At 41.5% G+C, this 26,971-nt stretch overlaps 1 protein-coding gene across 2 annotated transcripts in view; it reads right to left on the bottom strand.

Annotated features, from left to right (window-relative positions):
* The window catches only part of LOC125899452 (E3 ubiquitin-protein ligase SH3RF3-like), a 151,447-nt gene extending 125,320 nt beyond the window's left edge, over nt 1-26,127 (bottom strand). Inside the window, exon 1 of one of the 2 annotated variants that reach the window (XM_049593811.1) lies at nt 24,916-26,127. In XM_049593811.1, coding sequence (XP_049449768.1) covers nt 24,916-25,329 — 414 coding nt within the window. In that variant the 5' untranslated portion in view covers nt 25,330-26,127. The remainder of the gene's footprint in view (nt 1-24,915) is intronic. The other variant, XM_049593810.1, reaches the window with a different exon arrangement.
* Nucleotides 26,128-26,971: the final 844 nt, after the last annotated feature.

The raw sequence follows: 26,971 nt of genomic DNA, 5'->3' as shown, positions 1-26,971 counted from the left end.
AACAAGGGAGTTAAGCTCACATCAGCCTCAGTTCAGTCAAAGAGAGAAACTTGGACTTGTTCGGTTGTAATTTTCTGTTTGATAAGGACAACAGGTGTAAGAATGGGCCAAAACATAATAACTAACACTAACCTCCATTTTCTTTTGTGCTAGTCAAATGTCCACTGTAAAGAGTTCAATGTCCTTTCTATTCATTCTGTTTCTATGGTTAAACCTATTGGCCACTGTGGGCGGTAAGAATTTTTTTCCATACAGTATATATACTTTAAACTCTGCTGCAGCGATGCATCACAGCTTAAATATAGACCACCACAGCAAAACATCCTGCACTCAAAATAAAAATAAAAAGAACAAGCCTTGGAGAGACAAAGCAGTGTCTCTTCCCTTGAGTGTGAGACACTAAAAACTTGCCAGCTTCACACAGACATGTAAACACACTTTGAGAGTAGCGAGAACCCAAGACTCGTACTATTGTTAAATCCCCTAAAATATTGTCATTTTTCTTTGCCCCAGTAGTCACTCTTCAAAGTGTATACTGAGAATATCTATTAGGGGTGTCTGGAAAAGGCAGGGAAAAAAATTGCTGAATTTCTGCCCAGAAGTTTGTGTAGGCACAACAGTTTTCACAAACACTATTTCATGCTTTTACAGGCGCTTGCAGCATCACTCGGGTTACAGTTTCAAAGTAAAACAGTGCATTACAGCCAATTAAGCAAGCATCATGTCTGGGTTTATGTTTGTCAAAGCTATGTTATTGTATGGTAATGCAGCTGAAACAGAGGGCTGCTTTGAGAGGGTTGCTCACACGGTACAGTCATTTTGGTAAGAAGCTATGACATCTGAAGTCATGGTGGTGATGACTGCTTTTGGTATCATCGTGGGTGCAGGTGTGCAGGGCAAGAAGAACAGGATGGCCTTATCACACGTTCTCAGTGTGTGTGTGTGTGTGTGTTTGGGACTAGTGTTAGGTAATCATGGTAACAACCACACTGGCTCTTCTCATCCCCTGTAAAAGCAATGCTCTCCCACCACAAAGCACTGACAGTTTGGTAATGGAGAGTGGAGAGCAGCTTCTCTTGAGAGGAAACTTGTCTGGGAAGTGCAGTGTTGCAAGTCCAAATACAGCGTAGTGCAAATGTGCTGCCAGGGATAAAGGATGTCTCCTTTTTGTTCACATTTCTAGTGCTTAGAGGTCCAGAGGTCACCATGATTTCCATCAGTAATTATTCACAATTCATTTTGAAATCATTACAGTCCATTTGCAGATACAAACAGCCTGTGGTACAAGAAATAAAATAGATAATATAAACATAAAAGCATATATTTGCATATATGATTATTAATGTTGAATTTAGTTAAGTGTAACTTTGTCTACATGCATTATTATGTCAGTGTTGCCAAAATGGGAATAAAACAGTGTCTGTATGGTTGGAAAAACTGACCATTCCTGCAACAATTATGAGTCTTACACATACACGTTTCAGGCACTACTCTTGTTAGACCTCAACTACTTGCTGAGGTGTGCAAGATACTGAATTCCAAATTGTGTTGGTAAGCATGAATGATTATCTGATGAGTAAGTGGCATCTTGTATAGTACCCTTGTCACCAGTGTATGGATGTATGTGTAACTGGTGGTCGCTAAGACTAGACAAGAAAAGCCCTTTATACTTAACCTTGTGGCGCTGAGTATACTGTCTGTTTCCATTGGTCCTGATGACTTTTTTTTTTCTTCTTTTTTTGTCAACAGTATGACATTTTTTGGTGGGCAGGGCTTAGCTGGAGGCAAAACAATTCTCCACAGACATTCGCTAGTGCTAGCTACCAACTTCCACTGACTTGTTTCAGACAATGGAGGAAGACGGTGCAAGTGGTGCATTCAGAAACACTCATTCCAAGTGCCGGAGCGAACTCTGACACAAACAACCACAACCAACAGAGCTCTCACTTTAGTGTAGAGCGGACTGAATTTATGAACGCACCATGTCAGGCCACGCACTCTCCAAGACTACGACTGTTACTTGAATAAGTAAACACTGACCAATGGGACCAGACTGGCTGACCTGTATGGTCTCGCTCAGTGGATGGATGATTTGATAGGACTGCTGAAGGTGGGATGGCCGGCTTTGTGGTTGATTACTATGCCAATCTTACAAAGGACGACGGCACTTCAAAGGTTTCCTCCAGTTTGTTTTGCGATTGAAGCTAACGTTAGCCAATGCGCTAAAAAGTTAGCGTTCAATATTCCTCTTAATCCCTCCCCAATTTCTAATTATGTGGACATGATGACCCTTAATACACAACATCATTCATCCCTACAACAATAAATACTTTTTCCTAACCTGATATGAAGTGTGCGCTGCACATTTAAGCATTTTTGATGATCGCCTCCATCCAGTACATCATTGTGATGTCGATCCTAAAAGGGTCTATAACCAACCAGTTTGATAGGCCTATGTGTAAGAACACAGAGGTCTGTGTGGGCATTTTTCAACAGCCTTGTGCTGCAATATTTGATCAAAGGAAGCACTGTGGATCTGGCTTGCATAACTTTGACAATGTAAACCACTCAAATTTGTGACTTTAAATAAACATATACTTGCTGCCTTCAGCCTTCCATTACTGCAACACAAGATGCCAGGTTCATGTTGTGGACAAATTAGGAAGCTATGTGTTCTTTTTTTCTTTGTACAATTGTATCATGATGGTCTGATGATTGTATCTTAACTTTTAACTTCTAGGGATCTTTGAATATTATCTGTTCCTTACACTGTAACAACACAATTTCTTCTCATTACCATGAAGCACAATGGAACTGAACAGAGCTGGGATACTGGGAACAGTGGGGCAAAAGAGAAAGAGGGCGCGTGAAGGAGGGCGAGATGGAAAGGCGGAGTGTGTTGATGAAGAGAGAAACGGGGTTAATGTATGAAAGAATGTGTTTTCAAAGAGGAAAAGGGAAAGCCATGGCTGCAGGGTCTGACACTGTCCCAGTTTTACTACCGTGCCAGTATCTCCTGTGGCTCTCCAGCACATTTCCACCCAGTTGATTAATACTGCCATCACAACCATTGCCAACTTCTTTGAAGACAGGAAAAAAAAAAAAAGACTATGATGATCCATATAAAATTCCTGTTCAACGCTGCACTCAGGTTTAGCCTAGTTTTAGTCTTGATTGCCTGAAACAAACAGTTCTGGGACATGATGGCATGACGGTGGAACTAGGCCATGACAGCCCACTGCTGCTCAGGTTGGTCTGTGACAAATTCACTTTATGGTGGGACAAAATGGTTTTCTAAAAGCTGGAGTCACTTTATTTTGTGTCAGTAAATTTTTTTTTAAAAGTGCCAGTTCTATGGTATCAAAGGTGGACATTTTTAGTTCACTCTTTTTTTGTCTGGATGGAGGACTTTTCTCTTTGGCTGCTTTTTGTGTGACAGAGTGACAAGGCAGATTACATAAAAGTCTTAAGCAGCTTTATTAAGAGCCAATATTGACAGATGCTGTCAATATTGGCTTTATTAAAAGCCAATATTGACAGCATCTGTCTAAGCTGTGCATGCACTGTATGATTTGAGCCCATTTTTGAACAGATTTTTGAGATACACAACTAATTTTAGTGTCGAACAGAATTTCAGTTGTTTGCCATGCAGTGAACAGGGAGGAGTGTATCAAAAATTTTGGTCAGCTGTCGCCAGGCTCTCGCATACTTGAAGCAGAGCCACGAGTCGATTCCCCAAGGTCATTGAAAGAGAGCTTCTGAAAGTGAGATTGGAACACGACGCATCATTAAGATGGAGGTCAGGTTGGCAAGGCTGTGGCAACACCATACAAGCCTCTCTGCTTCCTCCTCCTCCTATCACGACCATCATGAACGACAGAAACATTCACTCATTCCTTCATTTTCCGGAAATGCTTATCCTGTTATAGGTCACGGGGAGGCTGGAGCCTATCCCAGCTGACATTGGGCGAGAGGTGGGGTACACCCTGGACAGACCACCAGACAATAGCAGGGTTAACACAGAGACAGACAACCATTCACGCTCACATTCACACCTACAGGCAATTTAGAGTCACCAATTAACTTGCATGCCTTTGGACTGTGGGAGGAAGCCGGAGCACCTAGAGAACACCCACGCTGACACGGGGAGAACATGCAAACTCTGCACAGGACGACTCCCAGACCCAGGGTTTGAACCCCCAACCCCAGGCTCCTGGTTCAAACCTGGTTCTTTGATGTTTCCTTCTCCTCCTATCACAACATTACAGACCCCCACTTGCAAACAAACTTTCTACCTCCTTCAAAACTTTCAAACAAATCTTTATTGACAATTATCAATAGCCAGAACAGTAGGAGTAGGAGCCGATGGGTCATATCATTTCCTATTTTCCCAGTGTGAGCAAAGTTGTGAGCATTGGGTTTACATGGCATGTGATTTACTCGTGCAGAAGGAGTTGGGACTACACAAAAAAACATTTCTAAAACAGGTGTATGCCCAGCTTAACTCTAACCACACATAACTTTGGCTCTCTCTTGCAGAGGGCTATGAAAAAGAATATCTGCATCTGGAAACACTTGTATTAGTATTTCAAAAATGTCATACTCTTTTCAATAGTAATGTGCATAAGTTCTATGAAAGCCCAAGGGGTTATCTCCAGGCCAGTCACTTTCCACTATCAAACGATACAAATTCTCAAACTTTAAAATCTATTAAAAAATGTGGCCATGAAGCTGGAATTTAGATGCATAAGTATTGCACTTTCATTCCTGCTGTACGAAAATGCTAAACGCAAGATGAAAGAAAAATCGACAACCAAGTCTCACACACACACACACACACACACACACACACACACACACACACACACACACACACACCGTTTCTGATCCTTGGTGTCTGGCTGTTATCTGCGCCTGTATAGGGATTTGATACTAATTGATTCCTCTTATCAGTCGCAGATAGCCTCTGCTCGGATAAAGTTTCACACGAGAGAAAGACACCAGGAACTTCCATTATAATAATATCATGACTTTACTGAGGAATAACCTGTGCGCTTGCCAACTGATTTTTACATGAAAATGATTCTGCCATATTTGCATGAGCAGGGAAGTTCCAACAAAGTATTTCTACCTTCTCTAGAAGCTGTTTTAACAAACTGCAAGACTGCGCTAAACCACACGACAAACTGTGCACAGGCAGAGTAAGACACAAAAACATATGTCACATGAAAGCAAGACAAAAGAGTGAAATGTCAAATGCTTCAAAAATAAGGGGAAAAAAATCAGTCATGAGCTGTAATTGTGGTCATGATGGTGACAAAGTGGAAATAAATGTATCCTGTTTAGAGAAAAACTTCCGATACAGTCAGATTAAAAGATGATGCTGACAGAAGATACTGTGCAAACAACACTTTTTTTAGACCTTGCCATCTGCAAGGTCTAAAAAATAGCACTTATTGTTTAACTGAAGGACTACAAAGAGTCTCAGTGTGAAAGGCCTAATATAAAAACCTTTCAAACACTCCTTGCATAACCTTAAAAATAGTTAATGGTCATGCCACAAGGCTCTTTTTCCCACTTTCAACAAAAGACTGATATTGAGCATAATATGAGGTTTCCTGATGGCAGCGATATGCAGCTTGTGTCAGACAACAGCATAATGACCAATGGTGTTTTAATAGAGCTGGCAGGACCGGGCAAAGGAAGCTCGAGATGAATTTGGAGCTCGGCCAGCTGTCTGAGGACGGATGAAGAGAATGAATGGAGAGCGGAGTCGAGAAGTGGCTGCAATCATTCCCTAGAAGTCTCTCTCCAAGAGGACAAACATCACTCAAAGACAGAGATGAGAGTAATGAAAGAGAGGGAGCAGGGAAAGGAGAAAATGAAACATGAAAGAGATGACAGTGATGCACAGCGGCAGAGCAAGACACTGAGGGCTTTAGTATTCAGAGAGAATACTAACTTTTTGTGCCACTTAAATAAGATGGAACTATATCGATACACCAGCAGCCGTAGATTTTACATTGAAATTTGCTGTGTTTTAAAGTAATATGCCATTTTGCCTTTGCTGGTAAAGGGGCACTTCACTAATTTTACTAAAAATCAAGTCCAGTTTACTTAAATTTTCTGCCTTTGAGAATAGTTAAGTATTTTTTTTCTGTAGCTCTGGAGGAGCTTTCCATATTCTGAAAAAAATACATGGATGATGTCATCAGGGTTATTTTGGCTTGGTCTTAGACTAGGTCTGAGCACCATTCACATTTAAACCGATACCTGTATCAGTGCTGGTACCTTGAATTTGGTTTTGGTACCCAACAGTACCATTGTCGGTATTTTACTCTTTGTGTAATAAGAAAAATGAAACTTTTGAACAATCTGTAGTCAACAAGCAATTTTGCGCTTCTGCTCTTTTCTCATCACACATAGAGCATCTCTGTCTGTCCGTCTGCTTGCTTGCTTGCTTGCTTGCTTGCGTGTGTTATTGCTCATCTCTCTCATTCTCTGTTAGGACAAAAGACAATCACCAGCAGCAATGATACCAGGCTATTTCTAAAATGAAACAGAAAAGAAAATAGACTATAGAGACTGAAACTATTGGTGCTGCAGTGATAGGTTCAGCTTGCTGGGAAATCTTCAGAGCTCCGAGGCCAGCTTCCCACTTAGGGGCGCTTTGCAGTGCTTCCGCCTCTTGTCTGGACCCAGCATTATCAACTAGGTGGGTACTTGGGGAACAAAATGCAATTTAGTCTGTGCCCTTTAAATTATCACATCCGGTACCCAACCCTACCTTAGACAATACAATCTTTTAATTGAAAGCGTGTTGTTATGACCTGGAGGTGTGCAGTTTGAAAGACCTGAGCTTGTTCAAGGCAAGAGGGCCTAACACAAAATGCTATTGAGCTGCGTTATGGGAAATGTAGGATCCAGTGTTTTACTTTAAATGAGCTGAGGGGCTGTGATATCACCCATGTTTTATATTCTCTCTTGCAAACCTGGCAACTTCACAGTAAATTGCTGTAATGCCTGCTTAAACATATTTTGGGAAATTTGAAGTTTTGAGTTTCTATGTGCATCCTTCCTTTTTAAACTGTAGTTTAACTTGTAACAGTTGTACGTTCTTTAAGCTCAGTTTTTCGCTGGTTCAGTTTGATATTTAAATGATGGTACATTTCACAATGCAGTGAAATGCGTTCCTCTCTAGTTACACAGATGCCAGGATCTATCATAGATCACTGTTTTGCACTATTGTGTATCATGATATCAGTTGCCTGTGTAGCGTATGGTGGCATTATCATGAGGAAAGTATCCACATAGACACAACAATCCTCTCTAAATATAATATACAGTATATTGAGGATGTTGTTAAGCACAGCCCTCTGGCCAGTATTGTTGTCATGCTGTGAGACAAAAGACCCAAATGTAGAGAGATAGATGATGGAGGGGGGAGAAGAGTGTGTGAGATTGATTCCAGTTGGGATTTACAACAGAATAATAACCGTGACATCTCTATCTGTCTCCCTGGAAATGAGGTGTGGAGTGGATGATGATGGACCCAAAGTTTCATCACAAACACCTGCATGCACACACACACAGAGACACACATGCACACACACACAAACGCACACCAGTTATCAAGCATATGACTCACGCAGGATAAAGGATAGAGTCACTTACACACACATTTCCAAACACCCACATGCACACACATTTTCACATAAACAGATAAAACAAAACAAAAGAGTTGCTCATTATACAAGAAAGGACTGTTATTTTGTGTGTTTTGGTCATTTTAGTCAGAGATGATTCAAGCTGAACATGACTCACTACTTCGTCTGTGCAAAAAAGGCCCTCCGAACAATCGCTATCAGACTCAACCTCCTGAATTAGCTGATAAAGCTGTGCATGCTGTGTTTGTGTGTCATTACCCTTTTTGCAAATTTGAAACTAGTGACTTCACTGACATTGCATAAACAGTCGGTGTGAATGGTGCTGCCAGAGTCATTTCCTCAGGTTAAATGACTAAATGTGAACGCAAAGTATCCCAAACAAACTGTGAGACGTTAAATGTTTCTTCTTCACAAGTAAAGTGTGTGTGTTGTCAGGTTTGGGCATTTTTCCACCCACCAATTCAACCTTAAAGGAATAATTTGTTGATATAAGTATGACAAGAAGATCCTTCTGACACTGATGCATATTTGGTGGATATAACAATAAGGCATATTTATAACATAAATTACATTTAAAACATGTCAAGCTGACATTGAATGAAATATACTGATATTACAACAGATCATCACCGTATGTACCCAGCCAGCACTGAATGTCAATATGACATCAGGAAGATACTGGACATGTGTGTTGGACAGATGTTAACTTTTGTTGGAATAAAATTCGAATTGACGATATTTTCAATGTCAACGTCAGCATTTCATGTTACCTGGATGTTAACATTATGACGTTTTGTAGACGTTAGGTTTTGGTCTCCATACCTCATGACTAAATGCCATTATTCTACATCAAGATGATGTTGGCATGAGACAACACAACTTAAAACCAACAAAATGTCACTGTCATCAGTATTCTGCCATCTGTCCTGACATAGAATTTTAATCCCCAACATCACCTCCTCAAGTCAACCAAAAAATAACGTCTAACAATGCTGGTTGCCAACAGACTATGATCATAGCTAAGGCTGCACAGTATATCAAAAATTTACCTTCAGTGTGGTATCAACATTTGCTATGTATTCACGGGCTACTGTCAATATATCTGGCCAATTACATGGAGCTGCCTGGATGCAGGAGGGAGCGACTGTGAACAGCTAACTCCTGTTGAAACAGTTGAATTGGGTGACTTTAGGCCTACTCGTTCTGAAAGTACTTCTCGTGTCACAGACACCACTGAGAGTGAAACTTGTGTTTTGGATGTCATTATGATACTGTCCATGATGTGTTGCTGTTTTTGTTCTGGTGCTTTGCAAATCTGACACCTGTCCGCCTCTGAAACTTAGTGCGCCAGTGTTTCCTGGTAAAGGCTGCGGGGTGGCACTGAGGTCCCCGGGGACTGCTGGTAGACACTAACCTTGTATTTTAAGGTTGATAAAATACACCCGAATTCACAACTATGTAGGATATGATTAAAGAAATTCCTGCTATTTTATGTTGCAATGTCTGCTGTGACAGCAGTGACGACGGTGCTTTACTGTCCAGGGGACATGCCTCATTTTTGTCACCCGATAATGCGACATTATAATGATCATGTGATTGTGCTACTGATTAAAACTATCATGACAGCCATTTTTTTTTTTTTACTATATATATCATATATATTTTGTGCAAGACCAGTTTTGTTGTTGTTGTTTCCTGTTTTGTTCCTGGTCTCAAAGTATAAACTATTAAATGTATACAGTAACTTATTTACATGTTTTTGGATTATCCATCAAAATTCTATTACTCTGGGATTACCACAAATAACAAACATATGATTTACCTCATACTGGGTAGATGATATTGATGCTCTTTATACTCTGTCATATTTTGCATGTAGTCTGTATATAAAGATACATATACAGTCTGGGGTTTAGCAAATAAAGTTCTCAAATTTAGGGCTTTATTTAACTTTCAGATACATGAACATAACCATAATTAGAACCCTGTAACACCAGACATAAGTTTAACACTACACTAAGTTTACTGGGGACCCACTCAAATAACCACCTGTGGGTCCCTGGGACTCACTACATTGAAAACCTATTAACATCACTGCATTTTTTAATTCAGTGTGCTTAGGCTATTCATTGTCCTAAAGCAGAAAGACACAACTGTATAGTTCAATATTTATTTATCCCGAGTTACATCATCATCACAATATTCATCAACATTATTGCATATCCGAAGTTTTCCTAAAATTGCGCAGCCCTAATCATGTCAATGAGATATAAATCCACCAACACTTTATATAGAATAGATAATATTATAATATGTCTACACTTAGTATGGCTGACTGTAAAGTGCTGTCACCAGGTGGATGTGATAAGCACCTCATGCTAACGGCCAGCACAACACACTTTCTCCTCACACTGGGCTCCTTTTCAGAGTTTCCCATTAAGAAGAATTCTCATCCTCTTTTGTATGTACATGTAGGCACTTACAAGCTCCCTGAGGACGTAAGCATCAAGCTGTCTAATTTCCCAGGACTACAGATATTACTACTGCCAGATATTAATACATACTTTCAACATATTGTACCACAGTAGCCAGAACTATAATATTATTACTTTCAATGATGTTGTTTTAAGCTACTGTCATTACCTGCATCTCTCTCTCTCTCTCTCTCTCTCTCTCTCTCTGTCTCATTGTGTCATACGGATTACTGTTACAGGTTTCTACCGTTTTTTTTCCCCGTTAAAGGGTTTTTTTGGGGGGAGTTTTTCCTTATTCGCTGTGAGGGTCATAAGGACAGAGGGATGTCGTATGCTGTAAAGCCCTGTGAGGCAAATTGTGATTTGTGATATTGGGCTTTATAAATAAAATTGATTGATTGATTAATTGATACATAGAAAGAGACAGCACAAACTAGTTGCTTCCATAGCAAGAGTAGATTTGTTCTTGTTTGGCCTCTTTGCATTTTGCTACTTCTGTATGTTACTGTGTATTACCTCTGATGGGTTTCTTGTGGTCATTTCTACTGACTACTGTAATATTGTGTTGTGCAGCACCTATAAGTCATTACCACATTAGGTGTGATATTTGACTGCAATGACTGTAAACAAACAAGACCAGCTCTAACAATACCAGCAGCCTTTACCAGCCTTTACAGTGCATTTTATACTTGTCACCCATTTGTAAATCTTTCTGAAACTATATAACTTAATGAATGAATTGTATTATTGGGAATACAGGATGTCAGCAAGCCTTCACTATATACAAACACAAACAGCAACCCCTTCATCTTTTCTCACAAAGAGAGTAGCTTTATGTAACAGTGATGTACATTTGAGCTCCAGACTGCTCTGTGCGTGTTACTATGGCAGCCTGTCTCTGTTGATATGCCTCATCATCTTCCCTCTCACTTACTTCCTCCCTACTTCTCTCTCTCTGTGTTTCTTAAAGTGACACTTACAGTGAGAATAAACAGGTCATAGGTCAGCGATTTAGACGCTGTGCAGTATCGAGTACCTGCGAAAGTGGCAGTCAGCTCAGCGTCTCTGGAGAGTGTAAAGCTCCTCACATTAAAGAGCGGAGCAGTTTGATTGTCCCAGTGTTTCCATTGTTCCCAGTCGAAACAGAACACAGCTGAACGGAGGGTGGTATTTGACCTCGCTTCGCTCTGCTTACATAATCTCTCCTGTCCTGGAGGGAGAAAACTGCCAGATCCCTCTTATACACACACACACACACACACACACACACACACACACACACACACACACACACACCAGACCCCAAGCCAAAAATGCGCTACATAACTGCCCCTAGGGTTTTGCATTTTGCTTCCAACTTTCCCTGCACACTCCCTTTTCCTTCGAACATACTACCATGACCTGCTACACACCCCTTAAACACACACACCAACCACATTCTCCGACCTCAGGTCCAGAACTTTAAAGGTTGAGAAATCCTGCTTAAAAACACAAAGAAGCCAAACAACATGTATATACACACACACACACCATGATTTATATGCATACGGTGCATGAGAAACACATTCATTTCTTAGTACAAACACAAACCACCAGCGATATGCATATGCCAGTTTAAATATGCACACATAGTATTTATGCATAAACACACCACACATACACACACACACACACACACACACACACACACACACACACACACACAGCCAGGACTGGATGTTTGGACACAGACGTCAGAGTGGAAAGCTGATCACAGTTGTACTGCAGCCATGAACACTGTGGATCAGAGTGTGTCCCGAAATAACCTGAAATGTTCTTATCTGACCCCTGAAAATCCATATGCATGCATGCAGCACACAATTCAGAGGAATATCACATTTACCTTCAGTACGGGGAAAAAAAACTCCATCATAACTACAATGCCACAACAATATTCCTGTGGTCACACGCTGTTATGAGTCATAGTCATTAGTGGGCTTATGGCGGCCACATGGTTGTCCCTGACTACTGCAATACTATTCCTGTAATGTTCATGTTCCTGTTCCTTTTATAGATGTTATATGCTTATCACATGGCTTTGCTGAAAACTTCTGATTGGTCAATTACAGCATTCCAGTGTGTGTTATTTCTGAATAACAGACTGTTGCTAAGGACCGAGGTCTGATCGTAGACTCTGGGGGAAGCAATGCAATCATTCTTAAATCAATAAAATGATTTGATTGCTGTACATTGTCCCTTATTTCGTATTTTTGCGTTGATATCATATTAAACATATTTTAACGCCAACACTATTAGGCTATGCGATTTATTGTCAGTGTGGGAAAGGTTAATTTTTTAATGTAATGGGTGACAGATTACTAGCTACCATGTTAAAAATGTAATACATAATAGAACTATTTTATTACCCAAACAAAGTAGTGTAACTTATTACATCTGATAACTTTTTGATTACAAACAAATGATTAAAATTGGGCCATAAACATGAAAAATGTCAGGAAATAGGCTGCAACAAAAGAAGGCATTCCTGCACGGTAAAAAGATGCAAAGCACAGAATTATATAGTTATGGTTATATTTTCCTAGGGATGTCCCGATCACTTTTTTTTTTTTTTTTGCATCCGATCCAATACCGAGTCCTTTATTTTGAAACCAAGCCCAATACCGAGTGCAATCCGATACTTTGCAAGGCATTAAGAAAGAAAGAAAAAGAATGCATCCAAGTTGTCCCATAAGGTTTGTTTTTTATTTAAATAATATCCAGAAAGCTTATTGGTGGTTCAGCAGCACAAAATGTAAACAAATTCAACATCTTCTTCTTGTCTTCAACAAAAACAATTAGGCCTATATCTTTATACATTGGAAAGCGGAGGCAACAATGAACAACATAGATGAAAACCTGGCCATTTTTGTTATTTTGATTCCTCCGATCATTTATTACCGATTCCGATTTTGTAAAAATAATCGGCGCCGATACCCAATCCGATTTATATTTTACATATAAATGTTTTACTGAAAAGACTATATTCCAATTTAACCCCTTTTATAATCACCACCATTTTGATTATCAACTGTATTTTAATGTATTTTAATTACGTATTGTTTTCTCTGTATCTTAAACTGATTATAATAACATTTATTTGTACATTTATTACATGTAACTACATGTAGTTACTCCCCAACACTGTTTATTATACAATTCAAAACTACTGCTTTAATTATGTCAAGATCAGTTTCAATTATTCAATACCTCAATAGTGAAAAAAAGCTTGCTTTATTTTGGGGTTTTTATTATTTTGGGGTCTTCAGTGCCCTTTTCAATGCCTACTAAATGTAGTTAAAATCCAAGATATTCAAACTGCTGAAAAGTGCAATTAATACATTTCAGAAAGCAATTTATTGTTAAGTTTACAGAAAAAAAAACTTTAAGAAGGACTGGACGACCTCAGAAAGTTCATTCAGTCCTACGGGCAAAGTAAAAAAGAGGGGGGAAAGAGAGATTTCACAAAGATCCATAAACACTGCTGGTGATGAATTGAAGTTGAGAGCTGTGAGAATGAACAGCAGGTCGATGAAGAGGAAGACCTGTATTTGCTGCCATGTTTCCAAATTCTCTTCAGATGTGTGTGTGTATCTGCGTATGTGTCTGTGAGTGTGTGTATGTACACTGATCTCTCTTCTCTACTCTAGCCAAGACTCTGTTTCCTGCCAAGTCTAAAGTGGGTGGTGGGTGCATTTCAACATCTCTCCATTACAGAGAAAGATGAGGAGGAGGAGTGGAGGTGGAGGATTGAAGAGGCATTTCTGCAACAAGACAGGAAGGAACTGTAGCGTATTAACACACAGGCATACACACACACATATACACACACCTGCACTGCCTGACACCTGGAGAAACCACAGTGTGTTTCCACGAATCTCTTCCCCCAAGAGAACCGTTCCACTTCTTCAAGCACATCACCAGTGGAACCTCATCTGTTATTACAACAGACACACACATTACGTCGCATGTTGCTGGAGGAGTCAGCAGACTCTCAGCACCAAAGTAAAACTACCTGGAGTCCCAAACTATGAATTGTAACACTTTCTCTGCATTGTAAGAGACTGTTTAAAGCTGCTTGGGGTAATTTTACACATTGGCAGTCCCAGATGGCAGCAGGGGGTAAGTCTGCTTCAGTCTGAATGGTGCTGGTTTCATTAGCCAGAAAACATGTAATGTGATGCCAATGCAGAAGCTGTGACTTTCTCACCAGGAAGTGGCACATGAACGCCCACCCACGTCGGACAGGATTCTAGATGGTGCACTAATTATGAAGTTGTTGCTTTACACAACATGATACACATCATTGCCTCCTCTGTTGTCTAAGAAACTGTTTACTAAAAAAACATACATTTTAGTTGGTAACATGGTGACCTACAACGTGAAGCTAATACTACTCATCCAGTCGCCTTCGACAGTGTAGAATTGTGTAGAATCTCATTCACTCACTCAAAGACAAGTGGGAATTTGAGTTCTGCTCTCTTTTTGTGTAAGGGTATATACACTGGGTGGGCATTTCCTTCGACAGTGTTTGACTGACATTTGCTATTAGATGTAAGTAGACGCACCATCAACTGGAGCATATCATAGCTTTGTATCGCCTGTGAATACTGATATAAGATGGTTTCTTTCTCCTTTTTTCAACAATCCTGACTAGTGTTGGATATGTACCATTAGAGACAGAGGAACTATTGTGCCCCTGTATTTTACTCGGATAGTGAACACAATAGATTGCATATTAAAGATGGACGACATGACAGCTCTCCAAAAGTGAAGCCAAAACATTTCAAATGCCCCCTAGTGGTTGGCTGCAGTATAGGTCATAGACCCCCTCCATGATAGCGGATGAGACATGGGCCAAACTAAAACATCTAAGTACATGTCAATCACATTTTTCCCAAAGATGGTTTCTCTGAAATGTTGGTAGTTCTTGTTACGCTGCTGTATGTAGGGACCTACGCAGAATTTGATAAGGAATCAGCCGTAAAATGAATAATATGGAGCAATTTCAGAAATGCCGCTTAAGTGTAGTAAACTGCGGAATTTGAAACTATTGGCCAAATTTCTTGCGATCAGTGGCACCACTCCAACCAAATGTTGGACTGGTCAATGGGCAGGAACTTGCTACCCTATAGATAGGCGCTGTGCAGAAAGTGCCTCCAAATGATGTCACCACAGCAAGATGTATCATCCATCTTAATATACAGTCTAGGGTGGAAGCTAGTTAGCCTGGTTACTAACGTTAGCACTGATTCCCACTAGATGTTATGTTGCAGCATTGACCCCAAGCTGTTTAACTGCCTGTGTGGTTGTTGGAATTGAAGTGACATTTGGTCTGTCTTCTAGTGACTGATCATATTAGCGGTATTAATGTTAGTCAGTACCAAAAATTCAATGCACATGGAGATCAATAATGTAGGGGCTGCTTTTATTGCAGAAAAATAATAAAACTTAGATTTCTTCCTTTGGTAATTGTCATTTTAATTGAATACGTTTACAAGTAAAACAACCTCTAATGATATCTAGAATAAATTCAAATTTCAGTGTGTATCTAAATGTCTTAAGTGTGACGACATATCCACATGTTGTTATTGCACGTTCATGGGGCCATGTTTTAATTTTAGCCATAAAATATGCCACCCTTCCTCTGTCTGAAATGTGTTGGCTTGACTAGTGACCAGTGACATCTCACCCTCATCTCCATAGTAACAATAGGACCAGGAGTGAGGGGGTTAACCCTTAACCTAATGTGTGCGTGTGTGTGTGTGTGTGCCTATATGTGTATTTGTGCAACTGGGGGATGGGATTGATGGGATTCCACCCATACACCCGTGGGAATGGCAGTCAAGCTCCAAAGCTTGTTTAGGCTTTAACACCCATTACACATCAACCCCCCCAAACTAAACAACACACACACTATCTCATTACACCATCAGCCGAGCTATAAGTTGCCCTCGACCGCCACCCTGCCTCCATCCATCAATCCATCATCTGACCCACCTCCTTCCATCTCCATATCTGTCTGAGCAGGGTGATGGAGGGGCCAAGGATGAGACTGATGCAAGATGACATCACCCGGATTCAGGGCAACATGGACACAAGTAGTCAGAGCAATGCTGTTACGTAAAAAAAAATACACGCAGGGGACATGCTGGCTAGTCAGATCATGGCATGATTTTGACATAAGTGGACAGGATTGGTCTTGTGTCAGTCTGATAAGTCTGAGAAAAAGCAGCGTGGTTAGCAAGCAAGTAATTTGATGTTTCCTGGTCAATATCTTACTTAGTTCCCTAGAGCTGGGTATTGTTTAAAAAATTATGACACCAGCACCAATACAAGAACCTTTAAAGGGATACCGATACCATTTGACTACTGACTACTTGAGAGAGCATTACAACTGTCATTTAACGGCACCCGAGGATTACAGCACCCAACACAACACCTCTCTTTATCCTCTTATCCAGCCATGGACACACTGCAACAAGGCTAACTGTTAGCATCACATGACACACAGCTTTTCGTCAGTGGATTTAATGACAGAGTTGAGCCATTTCACGTCGGTGGGAGTTTGTTGGGACCATTTAATGGCACAGTGTTGGATGTTAGCTGCAGCTGTGTAGCTCATGCTAACTGGGCAGAGGTTAAAGTGACCGTTTGCCGGGAGAATTGCGTCTCTGAAGATGGCTGTAACAGAAAGTCTGCTGATCTGGCAGGTAGACGGGACAGACCGGGATTAGACCCTGGCGCAAAAAGGGTCAAATGCAGGTAACATTTGACTGTAGATGTTTTGATACAACCTAGTACCGAGTTATTTCGGTCAATACAAGGTATCTTGTACTGTTACCCAGCACTATAGTCTATGACTTGCACAACACAGATCCCGTTTTACCACAAGCTGGAATTACCAGGTATTTAAATCAGTAAAAGAACTCCAATGACCTTTTATTGGTAATAATATTTAGCTTGCCTGTTCCTGTCACCCTCTGTTTACTACATAAAATATGATAGCTGCCTATAAATCTATTGAAAATATTCATTATTGCCATTTATTTTTAGCACCACCCTGTACTTCAATGGAGGGTAAAAATAAATGCATTTTCAGAGGCTTTTCCGGGCAGATAAGAGTAAAATTCTGGAGGAAACATTAACACAGTAAATTCTGGCAGGAAAACAGTTTAAACTACAAAATGTTGAATGCTGTCTGTGGGCAGCTTCATTGCAAACCATTTAAAATCCAACTGTGTCTTGTGTCTACTGGAGAAATATGTAACTGGTAAACAAAAATACAAGCATGGAAATAGATGAATGCATGCTATATTTGCATACACGCACACACACACAGACACACACACACACACACACACACACACAGCACACACAGCATAATTCCCAAAAGATCCCAGGAGGCGCAGAGCACAGTTATAACTACCTCTTAAATGGCAGCACGTGCGTGTGTGTGTGTGTGTGTGTGTGTGTGTGTGTAGTGAAGCTTCATTATGTGGTAACTCTGAAATTAATTAAGTTCTCTTCACATGAACATCAGAGAGAAAGTGAGACGAAGATGAGAAAGAATGAATAAAGAGCGAAAGAGGAAAAAGATGTTTGTGCTTGTGTGTGTTCATTTAACAATCTGGGTTGAAGAAGGTTGAGAAGGCAGAGAGAGATCTTTCTTACACACACACACACACACACACACACACACACACACACACACACACACGCAAGGGAAGAGAATTGTGTCCAGAGAGATATTCTAAGACTTGAGAAGATAAATTGTGTGTGTGTGCACATGTACAGCGTCAGGCCTTCGTTCAGTATTTATGAAGTGAGGGGGTAATGTGGAGGTAATGACTGAGAGCTTGTTGTTTACCGCCACAGATCAGTGGTTTATAACACTAATGAATGTGAATGAATGTGCATGCATGTCTGTGTGTGAGTGTGAGTGTGTGTGTGTTTGTGTTTGAGAGGGAACACAGAAAAATGGGGCTTTCTCGCACTGTGTTATTGTAAAGGTTTGGGAGATATCAAGATTAACTATGAATGGAGCTGTACAACAGCAGAGAGAGTGTGTGTGCTTTTGTATTTCTATATTTGCGAGGACCGAATTGCACTGTAGGACTTCTGGAAAACGAGAACATTTTGGTCAACAGTACTTTAAAGAGCCGCTGTTCTTAAAAGACTTAGTTTTAGGCTTAAGGTTAGGCCAAAAGACACGGGTTCAAAGGATCATTACAGGGATTGGTAAGAGACTATTTCCTTTTTGGAAACCCCACCTAATCCTTACACACACACACACACACACACACACACACACGGGAATGACAGGGCTAAGCAACGACTCACTCCAGAGATAATAGCAAGTGCTGTCGTTGCTGCTGCACATTGCCTTGGCAATCTTGGGTGTCACCACAGCAAGCCCAGGTAAATACAGGTAAGGGAGAAGATCACTGGCTGGGATCTTTATGACACACTGCTTTGATGGGAACTGGACAGGTGGAGTGTCAAAGACAAACTGCAGCATGCTGCTGATAAAATGGACATACTGAAGTTCTCTTTGATTATTGATTAGTACTTCAATGGGAGTCCAACAAGAATGGATTCTGATGTGACATTTGAAATGTCAGAGGTCTTGAGTCACATGATTGTGGTGTGTATCTGGGGACTTTGTTGGATTCTTCTTCCTGTTGATCATTAAAATGATCAAAATACACAATGTTTATACTTTTAGTAAAGAGCAAAATGACTTCTTTCCCAGGCACTTGTAAAATGTATCCTTGAAAGATGGATGAACAGATGAATAGAACAGCTTTATGAATACCAAGCGGGAACCTAGGTAAGTCACTAAGGTTTAAAAGACAGACCATATAATCCATAGGCTCTTCACTTTCCAACAACAATACACTCCTATACCTGCCAAGGCCGACCAGCAAAAGCCTGTAATAATTCATGAATCAGTAAGTGTCATCCGGTGCAGAGTCGCTGATGGGTATGGATTTAATAACATATTTATGCCTCAGTTATGTGCAGTCTTGAATATCTGCCTGGTTTCAAACTTGGCATTTTTCTGAGAGCTGATTAAATCAAAGCAAATCGATGCAAAAGGAACATACTGTGCTGTGGAAAAATGAGACCATAAAGATGCAAACTGTTGACTACAAAGGTATCGCTCTGTTTGTGCAAGGCCATGATTTGGCAAGAAATGTGCAGGATGACATATGGCACAAAGAAAGAGTTGCAATTAAAAACAGGAAGAACGCTCAAGTGTTTGTCTCACAGGCATACTAAAAAGCACTTACATACCTCCACCAGGGCTGCACAGTCCAACAGATTTTGTTCAGTCAGTGATTATTTTTTAACCCACTGATTGAATCAATAGATGCAGCAGAATACACAAAATGTTAGACAGTAACAGCATGGATGAAACAGATTTCTATCAAACATGTTGGTGCGGTGCTTAATGAGAATGAGTCTTCAATGCCTTATCTTACAATGCTGTGCAATACTTTAACAACTAATAACTTTAATAACTTTGCCCATAGACATGGCCTACCATTCCACCAAATTTAACTGAAACCTGATGATGGATTTTTGGGATATCCAGAGCACTAACAAACAAACAGACCAGTTGGACTGAAAACATCCTTCATCAAACCACCTTGGGGACAGTAAGGAAAGTCACCACAGCTAAAGGAGATGTACAGTATCAGTTGCTAGAACCTTGGAAAAACCTGGATACTAATCACCTCATTTACCAATGTAATGTCAGGGAAATCAGAGTTACTCTTCTGTATCTTGACAAAGGACTAGCACTTAAATAAAGCTTCTGTAGATTGGAAGTTTCTGTATTTTGCCCTATTGTCTTTCCTCCCATGAATCAGAATGAGTACTGGATAGAAATCAGAATTTATCAGCAGCACTGCAATCAAAATTGATGCTATTATTATAATACCAAAATGTCCTTATCATGAGTTTAAGCAGCATCATTTGGTTGACTGATAAACTGAAACGGGTTCCTGATGAGCATCTTGTCCTAATACGCCAAAACAAAATCAGAGAAATGTATTCCAGTCCCATTATTCAGTTTACATGACACTGTTACATTGTTAAAACACCTCTTCTGTTTGCATACTGTATGTGTCTTAACACTGCTGTCTGCAAACGGGGGAACAAGTGGCGAGTCATCTCTGCAACAGCTGATGTACAAGACTGCAGCTGAGGGACTAGTTAAGGGGTTGCCAGAGTCATCAGCTGCTAACAAGCTCAACATTTCTCCTTTGGGGTAAAAAATCTGCCATATGATACAACCGACTAAGCACTTCAATGCTTGACCCAGTGCCTGATTTAGCACAGACAATAACACCAAATAGGTATGCAGGAATAATCCGGTGAGCTACTTATTTGTGTTAAAATTCAGGGATTTTAGTTGACCGGCAAATTGTCTGTTTTGAAGAAGTTGCCTTCACAGAGTGCTTGGCAAAAAATGAATTATTGGCTTTGATTAACTTGTATTGGTCCAAGCAGAAAGTCTTCAACAGAGGCTCAAAGAATGCAAACACCAAGGGAAAAAGCTGACTCAGCATGTCTGCCTCTTCTTCCATTTCCATAGCAACACATTCATTCTCATCTAAAACCTTTAATGCCAGATGCAGAGTGCTCAGAGTGCTCTGTTTGACCTGTGTGACTTCTTCAATAACTGTGTGTGTGTGTGGTGGTACTGCATTAGTGTGTCACTCAAAGTCAGATTTAACTCCCTTTGCAAGACCCCTGCTCTTTGTGTGCAGGGGGATGCACTTCCAAATGCACACACACGCACACACACACGCACACACACTCCACTGTTAGAGGAGATTAATTCACACTTTCATCACCAAGGCTTGGTCCCGAGGGAGCCTCGAGGAGACTTGGGGCAAAGTGACTGCGGGGGATTGCAGAGGGTAATGGGTTAGAGGTGTGTGTGTGTGTGTGTGTGTGTGTGTGTGTGTGTGTGTTCACTGGCAATAAAGCCTCTGTCCACAGCGAAGTGCTCTCCCCACTGGGTCTGAAAACAAACACAGACTGGCCACTAAGATGTGCTTGTGAACTGTGTATATTTTTGTGTGTATGTGTGTTACTGTGCATGTGTGTATTCCCTCTTTGTAAAGTTAACATTCCCTCACTACTGTTGTGTCACACAATTTCTCATTTTTTTCATTATATCATAAAAAATAATTTAAGTATCAAAAAAATTCTGGTTCCAGTGAGGACTGGCTGCTTTTCTCTGTGGCATTATGACACTGTAAAGTAAATCCCTTTGAATTTTAAACTTTTGGTCAAACTAAGACATCCCTTAAGCTGCTTTCACACAGCTCCACGGTACCTTGCCCCCTCCAGCCATTAAAATGAGGGGAAGGCAGCAGAGGGAAAGTGGTTTCCAACACAGCAGTAGGGGTATGAAGCGGTTGCCAACCAGGTGCAAGCACAGGGTTTGCTCTGCTGCACTGAGTTCACCATGTTGAACTTTTGGCGGTTGCCACCCGACTTCTGCCAATTGCATAGCGGGTATAGCAGAAGCAGAAAGAGGACAAGATGGTGAGTTACAGCTTTGGAAACTTCTGGACAACCAGAAGAAAAAAACGGGCCTGGAGTAACATTTTCACCAAAGCTCAACCGCCTGGTATGAGGCTACAAGCTAGCTTGCACTTCTGCCAGTGTTCACCAAAGCACCTGTCTGTCATTGCAGCCATGGACTAGGGATGCACCGATCCGATATCTGGGTCGAATATCGGCCCCAATATCATCAAAATAGATGGATCGGATATCGGAAAATGCAAGCTATACCTGAGGCGATGCTTTCCCTTTAAATCTATTGCGATGCGTCCATACGTCATGGAGTGAAGGAGAGAATATGTTGTGTGGAGGTATTTCACACTATTTCAACTGCTGCTGCACAATTGTTTATTTTTGTTAAAAATAAATAGTTCATCATTGCATTAATCTGTTTCATCTTGTTTCATTTTATCTTAGGGAAGGACTGTGTAGTCATCAATGCCTGATGCCTCCAGTCTTTCCTGTTCTACATGTAAAGGTATATAGCCTCTTAGGTCAGTCATGGTATCGGATCGGTATCGGGTATCGGCTGACACTCAAAGCCACAGCATCGGGATCGGTATCGAAACTGAAAAAGCTGGATTGGTGCATCTCTACCATGGACCATAGTGATAGGAACCACTTAGCCACTTAGGAAACGCTTAGCTTTTTGAGGGAACACTCTTGCAGACTGGGGGGTTGTCAGGGTGGTTAGTGAGCAGTAGTGTGAAAGCAGCTTTAGGCTCTTTAGCAGGGTGCAAAATTAACTTTTTTGTCCACTGAGTCAAATGGCTGGCCAGGTAGGTAGAGCGGATCGTCAAAGATTCGGAAGATAGGCGGTTCCTTCAGTTTGGACAACATACTGAACCCCAACTCGCTCCATCGTTGTGTGAATGTGTGTCTGAATGAGCATTAGATTAGATCCTGATAAGCAGATTGGTATGTTGCATGGCAATTTCTACCATAAGTGTAAAATGTGTGTGAAAGGGTGAATGTAGCATGTAGTGTAAAGGGCTTTGCGTGGTCACTAGACTGAAAAGGCACTATATAAATGCAAGTCTGCAAGTTACTATGTTCAAATTTTACCAGCCACTCAAGAGATTGCCATTGTGTTATCAGCCACTTGCATATTTTACCAGCATTTGCTTATTTTGTACCATACTCCATAAGAAGTTATGATATGCATTTCTCTAAAAATAAAAATAAAAGGATCCTGTCCTGCAGTATGTTTTTGTCTGAGCACCATTTTCCTTCATGTACCAGGCATCAAAATTGTCCTGTAGGGACCGCTAAAGTTTATTGAGTGAATTGAAATGGAGTGTTAAGTGTTAGTGGAAATGTCACTGAAGGTTTGGATTCCTGTTCATCGCCATGAATGACTGACTGCTTACTGCTGCTGCACTTCATCACACCAAAGCGCTCCAGTGCTTCAATCAATGGCTAGCTCGCCTGATAAGTCTTGCACTGAGCAGGGGGTGTGTATGAAAGCTGATGGCGACGCCTTTGTCGGCCTGATTGTTCTGTGCATCCCTCTTGTTAGGGACTAAACTCAGAGGAAAAAGCTGCAGAGGGCAAACATGAACACACAAGCCCACACCACCCTCGTGTGCTCCAACTCTGAGAAATCTCATTGCGTTTATGTGTAAGCACACAACACAAGCTCACCTTAGACAAATACAGTATATCCGCTGTGACAAGTTACAGCATGAAGTCTGGATTTCATGTCTTTCTCAGAAGAAAAGCGAGGAGTGCGGTGAGGTCGTGACTATTGTGTCTTCCTCATATGAATGCAGTGTTTCTTTATTATCTATACTGATACCTCGTCAGACGTTAGAGGATATCTTGGGTGCTGCTATCAGATAAAATTTTAATTTCTGACATTTCTTGAATATCCCTCCATGTTCACGGACCATCTGCCTATGCACCTGTCTACTTCGTGTGAATTATGCAAGACTTAGTTTGAAATTACATAGATTAAAAAATAATGAATGCACTGAAAAACACATTTGAAAATGTATCTGATGAATCTGCATCTGAATAAAAAATAAAAGTTACTTGCAGCCCTAGTTACATCAGAATGCCAAACTTCTAGGAGATGAAACTGCAATTTAAGAAAGGTCTTTCTATCTCTCTACAACAGCCTGACATGTTTCAAGATTTGTGCGTAAGATCTTAGATTCCAACTGGAGGCAAATGACAACCAACACATCTCGCAGCACAGTGCCGATGCTATCACATTTTCTGTCTAATTGCCACATTACAGCCCCATTCTTCAACGCGTCTCACATCACAGCCACGAGACAATGCATAGGATGCACTGCATGGCAAGTAAACAGGGCTCTCCACTCCTCTCCCAGTGAGCCAGGGTTATGAAACCTCGCACTGCTGCAGCCTGTGGGCAACTGGGCTTCACCAGGACTATGACAACAACAGTATCACAGACAGGTGACCCTCTCGCAGTCTGTCTCTCTTCCTCTCCCGCTTGCTCGGTACAGTTTAATTATACCTCAGTGGCAGCACAGGAAAGACACCCTCATTATGATACCAAAGTGGTGTCACATCAGGGAATATCATAGGCACAACTGGTGATAACTCAGCAAAACAATCAATAGACAACAATATACATCTGTCACTAGACATCTCTGCCATCAGCTACAGCAGCAGGGAGAAGCTTTTCTTTCTCTCTCTCTGTTTCCATGTCCCATAACTTGGTCACTTGCAAGTTTGCTCCTCATCCCAGTTATCAAACAATCTGTGCTGCAATCAGTCTCACTGTGTGAATATTCAGAGCAGAGTCTACAGATTTGCATCTATATAACCATAAAGCAGCTGGATATCTGTGCAGGCAGCATGCTGAACACATTGTTCCCAATTTCCAGCAAACATCACAAATAAACAGTTGGGAATGTGCCTGAACAACTGTCCTCAAAATCTTCTTCCACCAAATCCTGTCAGGCAGCAGCCTTACAGTGGGACCCAATCTTAAAGTTGTTATTATGTTTGGTGTAATTGCAAAGGGGATCCTGACAATTCAGAAAATGCAAGTCCTGTTTTAGGAAGTGTGTGTTTTTGTAAATAAAACAAGGATTCATAAAACATGAACACATTGTTTGGGTGTTTGTGCTCCTCAGAGACAGACACTGGTACATATGGATAGTGGGAAAGTAACCAACCTTAACAGGGGAGCTCCTGACGGCTACTGGCAGCTCTCTGATCGCACTGCCCGGGGGAGAAGCGGATATCCCGGCTGCGTACCCCTGCAGCGAGCCCCCGGCCAGGGACTGCCTGCCGCCTGCTCCTACTCCTCCTCCGCTCCCTCGCTGGGGCCGCTGCTTAATACCGTCCAGGAGGCGAACCAGAAGGATGTTAGCCGGCAGGTCGTCCACCCCGCAGTCCACCAGGATGCGGCACTCCGGGCAGCGGAGCTCGTTCCGGGAGCTGACAATGTTTTCCAGGCAGCGGCGGCAGAAGGTGTGCTGGCACGGCAGCACCTTGGCCGTGGTGTCCAGGCGCTCCAGGCACACCGAGCACTCCAGCAGATCCAGCAGAGACGAAGACTCGTCCATGTCGGCGGAGAGGGTGAGCATCTGGGCTTCAGTGTCCGTGGGGACGCCGCGGCGACTGGTTCGTGTACCGTAGAAATGAACCGGGGGCACAGAACATTCTGGGAGGAGGACCGGCGGAAAGCAGCCAAACGGACGCCCCGCGACAGAGTCCCCCAGCGCGCGCCGAGCAGTTCCCCCTGTGTTGTGAATGTTCTCCGCTGTGTTCCCGTACCTCTCTCTCGCTCTGTCTCCCTCAACGTGTTTCTGTTTCTCGCTTTCTCTCTCCGTGTGTCTCCCCCCTCTCTCCAGCAGCTGTGCAGAAAGCGGTGAGGTCACGCTCTCATCATCATCATCATCCGCGCGCCGATCAGAATTGCGGCGCGCTCACGCACCACAGGCTGGGAGAAGGAGAGACAGACAGACAGACAGGTCCACAGCCGCTCAGTTGTTACCAGCCAGGTTTTTCTCTCCTCACACCTTCACACAGACTGATTTAGAAAAACACACACATGGTTGTTTAAAGGTTTTCTATCATCTCACCTGCTCACAAAGACAAGCCACACTCATAAACTTAATAAATCCTCAGCCATGGCGCACAGTGTTTCCACCAGTGATAGGAAGACACCGTTTTTGAGAGTGTAACCCAAGTTTTAACAATTAACATTTCTGCTTTAATATACTTTTAGACATAGCTTCAAAATATATTTGACATTGTTTTGCTTGATGTGCAGGCCATTAAGCTTAAACTGTCTTGGTATGAATGTATGTGGTGTCTCACTGTGTGATACCCAGCTGACAGGCGTAGACATCCCTTTTATTACCTCAGTAACTACATCCATCTGAAAAACAGGGCTTTTTGGGGAGGGAAATGGATTCTGGCGACGCCTGGTGGACATTATCTGTTTGTTTTTCCGGCTTTAAACAATCTAAACATACAAAAAGTTGTCTTACATTTTAAATTGAAATTAAATAAAGTAAAAAAGACTCCATGAATGGTATTCCTGAATTATTTGTGATGCAAATGGACACTTTTTTTTTTTGTACAAAAAAAATCTTTTGAAGGGATTAAACAGGATCATTGCAGTCAAGTAAAACCATATTAAACATAATATACCATAGCAGAGTATCATCAGGCACAGTGTAATGTGTGATAGAGATAATATTAGTAATTGCTTTCAGTGGGGGGTTGCAGAAATCGTGCACATCGTGTTCACACATACATTATTAGCAGCCATAGATAATGTATTTATAGATGACAGGCAGGAATATTTTCTATTAAACGGTGGGGTTGTTAAATATTCTAGGATAAAGGTAAAAACCACAGTGTAAATACTGTCATATGCTGTGATGGACACACTGATAAGTGTGTGTGTGTGTGTGTGTGTGTGTGTGTGTGTGTGTGTGTGTGTGTGTGTGTGTTGTTTCTCAGCCGTGACTGCAGGCTTGCTTTGCCTGTCCACCTGTTCAGACCTGCTCTGCTCTCACATTCAGCCCTCAAGGGGTAGGGAGTGATTGAGCCACTGTGTGTGTGTGTGTGTGTGTGTGTGTGTGTGTGTGTGTGTGTGTGTGTGTGTGTGTGTGTGACACAGCGACGCCTTCCTGGGTGAGGGGTGGGCTCACTATTTACCACCCACGACGAAAAGCAGAGGGTGGACGATGAGGAGGAGGGAGGGTGGGTGTGTGT

This window comes from Epinephelus fuscoguttatus, linkage group LG13, assembly GCF_011397635.1.
Source record: "Epinephelus fuscoguttatus linkage group LG13, E.fuscoguttatus.final_Chr_v1".
Lineage (NCBI taxonomy): Eukaryota > Metazoa > Chordata > Actinopteri > Perciformes > Serranidae > Epinephelus > Epinephelus fuscoguttatus.
Note: the sequence above shows the minus strand (reverse complement) of the source record. Positions and strands in the feature narration are given on the sequence as shown.